This window comes from Heloderma suspectum, chromosome 9, assembly GCF_057233095.1.
Source record: "Heloderma suspectum isolate Gila_16-S chromosome 9, 16-S_ref, whole genome shotgun sequence".
NCBI lineage: Eukaryota > Metazoa > Chordata > Lepidosauria > Squamata > Helodermatidae > Heloderma > Heloderma suspectum.
The window spans coordinates 25658521-25665571 of NC_139466.1; the positions used below are offsets into that span (position 1 = coordinate 25658521).

Genomic DNA, 7051 nt, shown 5'->3' on the forward strand with positions numbered 1-7051 from the left:
TCCACCACCCCCCTCCAAGAACTCTATGGTGACCACGAAAACGACGCTCTAGCCTCCCGGCTGCCCTTTTTCCTCTGTTCCTGCGTATGATTCACTTCCGCCTTCGGGCAGAAGCTCTTTCTCTAGGCGTCGCCGACGCTGGCAAGATGGTGAGTTGGTGCAATCCGGAGCCATCCTCCGCGGGGGCTGAGGGCAGGGGACGGGGGTGGAGCTCAGAGAAGCGTCGAGGGTCGGCCGACACGGCGGTGGGGGTCTGGTTGGGTACTTACTGGGTCGTGGAGAGAATGGAGGTGGACTAGGCCGGCCAAGCTTGGCAAGGCCAGGACGGGGCATGGTGGGAGGAGGGCAGCTAGGCCTCTTTTCCTTGTTTGTCTTTGTCCCTCGACCCTCCGATGAATGAGACTCTGTCTGCAGCGCTGTCCACATTTAGGCCTAGTTCTCAGTGTGGTTTCCAACCAGCTGGTCCTTGCAAGAGCTTCGCAACGTTTAATTGCTGAGTTTTCTCGTTTTTCTACTCCCTCTCCTTCCCGTTTTCCCTTTAGAACGTGTAATTTTAGAAATCAGAGGGTGGAGACCGCCTTGTTTTTCAATAATCTGCAAGCCATTTTGGCTGAAGAGTGGGGTAAAAAAAAAGTAAACGAGTTGTCGCTAAACAATAAACTCGTGCCATTGTCAGTAAACCTGGTTCAGACTGCGGGCAGAGGCTCGTACCTTGGCATGCTTCTCCGTACAGGTTTTTTTAATTGCCCATAGAAAGCTAGAATGCCAAGGGGAAGGGTTCTAACTCGGCCTTCTCCCTGAAATGCTAGTTTTCCATGTGCAGGGATTTCATGTTATGTTTTTGTCTAGAGCAGCATTCCATCCTGTGAGTCTCCACGCACAGTTTGAGTTGCTGTAGCTGCTTGCTGTCAGTTTGATTCCAGACCTTGCTTTCTGTGCACATTGTTTTCAAGCTGCAAGCTGGCACCATTTATAAGACTGCTTTCTCCCCCTACACCAAAAACAATAATTTCCGGGTCTATGAAGCATTGTGGACTGCTGAGACCAGGGTCTTGCAGGCTTTCATAACTCTTAATGGACATTTCATCTTTTGCATGCATTTTATACATGGTAACTGCTGGTGTGTTCCAGTGTGGAAAATGCTCTGCAGTTCTTAATATTTCCCCTCATCACTGGTATTTAAGGCTTACTAATAAAACACCTGTCAGTATCGCAGGGAGGTGAGTTTTGTGAACTTAAAAGCTTGCCTACTCTTGTGATGGTTCAGTTGGTCCTAATAAAGTTATTGCCTGTCTGGGGATTTTTCTGATGGACCAATACAACTTTCTGTGCTTTTTATGAGGCAAGAATGGAGGGCTTGTGTACTGCAAGGGAGAGGAGCGCTCTCTTTCTCACACCCACCCATGAGGGCAGATTTTGTCCCCATCGCATTAGCCTCCAAATGCAGTATTTGCCTGTATCCCATGAGAATGAGTGGCAACCATTCACTTATAAGGGAGACAGTCATTTGGGGTGGGGGATAAATTGCTTCCCTTCCAGTTACTGGAAATCTGTTTCATAGCCTCATCCTGGAATCTGTTTCTTGGTCTTCCTTAGAATGTGACAAAATGTTGATAACTGGCTTTTAGATAAATAAAGCACTTCCAGTTGCTAAAATAGCCCTGTGAGGTAGTCTGCTGACTAGCTTAGGACAGGGCTGAGGGGCAGTTATCAGTAAAGTCAAGCTGTGCTACTTCAAGTGGGGATTGCATGATTGGAATTTTCTACTCCCTTGGGTAGAAAAATAGCATGCTGGTGGGAAAAGGTAGCCTTTACCCTGACAAGTTAATTTTCTGTATGTAGGGGCATGCAATTATCGTTTGAAGTGCTACAGTCCAGAAGCATGGCTAGCAGTGATCTAACTAAGAGTGTTCAAAGTGTGTTATGTACAGTATTAGCATTCTCGGGGTGCTGAGAGGTAGTGGCTTGCCTAACCAGTGTAGTCCAGCCTTATTACTAAACTGCTAAATGTTACTAGTTTGCCAAAATAATGTATTTGCCTGTTTTTTTACTTCTAAGAGGGGTGCCTCCCCTTTCCTCTGCAGCCAGTACTGGAGCTGAGTGGGCTGGTGAAGGAGGGACAGCTCTCACTATCCTTCCTTCATCAGCATGGAATTCCTCGTTGCCAGTGGCCACTAGGCAAGTGGTTAAATACAGGACGGATATAGCGAGGTTATGGCAGTGGTCTGGGGTCTTGTGGATCGCAGCTTGATCTTTTAGACATTATTCTATGTTGGCTCTCTTAAAACTTGCACCATTTGATTATACAGATTGTATAGGAACTGACCCCTATTCTGAGAGAATGTGAACTGGTGTGTTCCCTCTGTGTAATGAGTTTGTCAAGCTGTGTAATGAGTTTGTCAAGCTGCAATTGTTACGTGCTCATCAGCTGTCATATCTTTGCATCAAAGTTGCTCACTTTGTTTTTGCATGACTGTGTGGCTGTGGTGTTTGGACAGTCCCAGTTCTAGAAGGGAACAGACCTAGATGAGAACTGGCTAAGAGACTGAGCTTTGAACTGGGAAAACCCTGGATAATGTAGGTGAAATGCTCAGAACCTTTGAAAGTGCTAAACCAGCCTTCCCCAACCTGGTGTTCTCCAGATGTATTAGATTGCAACTTCCATCATTTCCCTGGCAGAGAATGATGGGAGTTGCAGTGCAAAACAATGGAGAGTACCAGATTGGGAAGGGTCTGCTAAACAAATACAAAGTAGTAGTATGGGATGTAGGAAGTTGTCTTATACCAGCCAGCCCAGTACGGCTTTCTCTTACTGGTACTGACTCTCCAAGGGCTCAGGCAGAAACTCTATCCCAGCTTGAGGCCCTTTTTTCCTGGTGATGCCCTGGGATTGAACCTGGGCCCTTCTGCACGCTGGTGGTTACCCAGGAGCTAGGCTGTAAGCACAGTTTTGCCTGAAAGGCCGAGGAGACATCTTCACTGCTGTAAAACTGACTTCTTTGCTAGGTGAACGTCCCCAAAACCCGCAGGACTTATTGCAAGAAGTGTGGCAAGCACCAGCCCCACAAAGTAACCCAGTACAAGAAGGGCAAAGAATCTTTGTACGCGCAGGGTAAGTTACAGAACTTCTGCTTCTCTGTGGATCGCAAAGAGGATACCTGAAAGATTGTAGAGGAACTTGCCAAGCAATTGGGTTGGTTATTGGAAACTCACATTGCCATTTGCAAAATGTTTCTTGGGCACATCTTATTAATTTAAAGAAATATGGGATGAGTTGATCATTGCACTAGATAAAACCATGAGGTTGGCCCCCTTCTTAAATGTGTGCTAAGGTGCTACAGTGCAGGCAACCATGGCTCGCCTTGTAGGGTTCCAATGTTGCAGTTGCTCCACCGCTAATTTAGTTGCAGAGAAAGGCAACTAAAATGATACAGGGGCTGGAGCATCTCCTCTATGAGAGAAGGCTACAACAGCTGGCTTTGTTCAGCTTGGAAAAAAGGAGGGTAAGGGGAGACATGATAGAGGTGTACAAAATGATGCATGGGGTGGAGAATGTGGATAGGGAGACATCTTTCTCCCTCTCTCAAAATACTAGAACCTGGGGTGATCCTATTAAGCTGATTGGTGGGAGGTTCAGGACAGATAAAAAGAAGTACTTTACACAGCACATAGTTCAACTGTGGAATTCGTTACTACAAGTAGTGATGGCCACCAGTTTGGATGGCTTTAAAAGGGAGTTAGGCAAATTCCTGGAGGATGAGGCTGTCAATGGCTACTAGTCTTGATGGCTATGTGCTACCTCCAGTACCAGAGGCAATGAGCCTATGTGCACCAGTTGCCAGGGAACATGGGTGGGAGGGTGCTGCTGTGCTCATGCCCTGCTTGTGGGTTCCTGATTGACAGCTGGTTGGCCACTGTGTGAACAGAATGCTGGACTAGATGGACCCTTGGTCTGATCCAGCATGGCTCTTCTTATGTTCTTAATTACTAAGGTGTTCTGTTATGGAGTTAGTATGTTCTCCTTTACCCTCCATGCACTTCTGCACCATTTTGTCACTGCTTCTTGGTCCTGTTTATAAAAGCAAACAGCTTTTATTCATGCTCTTTAAACACTCATATTGATAATGGTGTTTGCATTGGTTTCCAAATATATGTGCAGTATTTTTTTAAGCATTTTACTGAATGGATTTTGCCCTTTTTTAGCAGGGCATCTGTGTGCACTACTTCTATAAAATGAAAAATAAAATGAGCACTCCCCAACTTTTTGCCAGTTCGCTTCACATGTAAAATATCAAGATTAAATATGTATGTACACACATACACCCATCCAACACCCTTATTGTACAACACTTCAGTTTTTAGTAAAGAAAAAGCCCTTGCCCCCTCCAAAACATAAAAGGGAGATTTAGAACAAAATGCTTTGTGAAGTAGAGAAATATATGGGATTGTGAAACCTGAATACCATGGGGGGAAAGCAAGGGGGACAAGCTGTTCCTTAAAGGACACTAAGCTATAAATTCTCGTAAGTTGGGGAGATCTTCCACCTCCCCAACCTACCCCCCAATCACCAGCCATGGATCATTAATAAAGATGAGCATCCAACCACATGGGAAATGTGGGGAAGCCTTACAACATGGGAAAGATGGGTTGGGAAACTCCGTTACCACACAGATTAATGTGTGTGGCAAAACAAAATTGCATGTTGTACAGATAACCAAGCTACTGTGTGGCAAAGAAGGTTGGTCCCATGTGTTCCATGGTGACTAGGGTGTGTGTTTCAAGCAGACAACTTCTATCTGAAAAATTAATTTGTTTCCTTTAGGAAAGCGGCGATATGATCGCAAACAGAGTGGCTATGGTGGTCAGACAAAGCCTATCTTTCGCAAAAAGGTAAGCCTGCCCAGCAGCGCAACTTGAAGCTGAGTGTGCTTGTGGTGAGAGGCAACCCAGGGGATGTTTTGTTGTAGGCTGGACTGAGGAATGAATGTCAGGACCTGCAGAACCTGATCCTCATTCTTTGTGGGACTCAGTGCAAGTGTTGACCATACCCTCCAAGTTGCGAAAGAATTTCCAAAAGCTTCCTGTAAACAAGTCCCCAGCTTTTTCTCCTTCACACAAGTCCAATCTGGCTGCTTGCCTCAAAAGTTTAGTTTTCATTTCTCTGCTCCTGTTTCTGCCTTGCCGTAGTTGTGGGGAGAGAAGGCAAAAGTTGGTGGAAGTTTGCCTAAATCGGGGCATGCAACATCCTTTGTGTTCCAGGCAAAGACCACAAAGAAGATTGTGCTGAGGCTGGAGTGTGTGGAGCCCAACTGCAGATCAAAGAGGATGTTGGCCATTAAGAGGTGCAAGCACTTTGAACTGGGAGGAGACAAGAAGAGAAAGGTACAACCCTGAACTCAGCTGTATTATGTGCTGTAGTCAGCCATCCTTTAGCCAGTAACACAAGACAATGCAGCACAGGTGAAGTTGCCCCGACCCAGAGTGGGTCACCAGGACCAATTCCTCCCTGTTGCAGGAAGGCTCAGCATGTACAAAGCAGCCTCAACCTATGGGGGTATGTGCATGAATGGTCTTGGCTGGTGCTGGGAGGAGCACCTCCAAGTGCTAAGTCCTGCACCACCCGCAGTCTTCGGGGGTACCTCAGTACAGAGATCAGCAGGTACAGAGAACACCAAGCTCTGCCTGTGGAGGAATCCAAGGAGGTTCCCCTGGCCAGAGGTTCCCCATCCCTGCTTTAGGGTCACTTTAAAGATCATACCTGTTGTTTGCCTAACTGGGTGGGTTGGGTGACTAGGAAATAGTTGCTCCCATTTGGAGTCCCAGATGAATGGCAAAAGGTGGTTGGTGCAGACAAGTCATTGGAAGAATAGGTGCATAAGGAAGGCCTACATACCACCCAGGTGAGTTTGTCCAGGGCTGTCCTGTGGCAGAGCTAAACACCAAAGTTTTCCCAAAGTGCTTTTAAATTTTTGTAGGGATGCTGTGAGTTCAGTAAGAGGGCTGTAGACTCCTTGTAGAACAAGATTTTTCCTATCCCTTATGGGGGAGCCATGATAATTATGCAGGTTTGAAATCACTTGCTATGTGTGTCTTGAGTAGGGGTGTACAAAACCCCGCTTACCTGGCTCCACCAGGTTCTGCTGGGGAGGGGAGGCGCTCCGTCCCTCCCCCCGGAATCCTGGCCTGCCAGCTCCGCTCTGCGGGGATTCTGCAGAGCTGCTGGCCGGCTCCACCAGCAGCCAGACATCCAGTTGCTGGCTAGCAGGGACGCAAATGGCGGCAGCTGTAGCTGCTGCCATTTGTGTCCCTGTATTCAGCTGCGATAGGCTATGTAAAGACTTACGTAGCCTATCATGTCTGGGTTTTTTAAAAAAGCTTACACAAATGGCAGTGGCTATGGCTGCCATTTGCGTTCCTTATTTTCGCCGTCTTAGTCTACGTAAATATTTACATAGACTAAGACGGCCAAAAATAAGGAACGCAAATGGCAGTGGCAGTAGCTGCTGCCATATGCGTACGTGGGTTTTTTTTTTAACCCAGATGTGATAGACTACAGAAGTCTTTACATAGCCTATCACAAATGGGGGAAAAACAACAACAGACTGCAAATGGTGGTGGCAGCAGCAGCTGGTCAGAAGACCAGCTGCTGCTGGAGCTGCCTCTGTCCGGAACATCTGCCCCAGGTAAGTCTCATCCCGGGCGGGATCTGCGGGGGGGGGGTGGCAGGCTGTTCTGCCATGGAGTTCAGGGGGCCGAATGCACTGGCATTCGGCCTCACCGAGATCTGTGGCAGAATTCTTAGACATCCCTAGCCTTGAGTCTTCTCAGGGTGGTTCCAGTTCAGCTGATGGCAGCTGGCTAAGCTCCTCTTGAAAACTTGAGAAACTACCAGGTTAAGCTTTTTCAGTTGCTATGGCATATACTTAGTTTGTGTTCTCTCTTCTACAGGGCCAAGTTATCCAGTTCTAGACATCCGTCTTTGTTCTTTGGCATGGAAACAATTAAAATCTTATCAGAACACACTTAACCTGTTGCAGATTCTTCTTTTTTT

At 46.9% G+C, this 7051-nt stretch overlaps 1 protein-coding gene across 1 annotated transcript; it reads left to right on the top strand.

The window, feature by feature from the left end:
- Positions 1-76: 76 nt before the first annotated feature.
- On the top strand, positions 77-7027 carry RPL36A (ribosomal protein L36a). Its single transcript, XM_084813902.1, has 5 exons — positions 77-149; positions 3007-3112; positions 4823-4890; positions 5260-5382; positions 6949-7027. Exons 1-5 carry the CDS (start codon positions 87-89, stop codon positions 6967-6969), a joined length of 381 nt encoding a protein of 126 aa, XP_084670028.1. The 5' UTR covers positions 77-86; the 3' UTR covers positions 6970-7027.
- The last annotated feature ends 24 nt before the right edge of the window (positions 7028-7051 follow it).

Coding starts and splice junctions, on each gene's coding strand:
- RPL36A (XM_084813902.1), top strand. CDS start 87: ATGATTCACTTCCGCCTTCGGGCAGAAGCTCTTTCTCTAGGCGTCGCC. Junction 3,113..4,822: donor AGAATCTTTGTACGCGCAGG/GTAAGTTACAGA, acceptor TGTTTCCTTTAG/GAAAGCGGCGATATGATCGC. Junction 5,383..6,948: donor GAGGAGACAAGAAGAGAAAG/GTACAACCCTGA, acceptor TCTCTTCTACAG/GGCCAAGTTATCCAGTTCTA.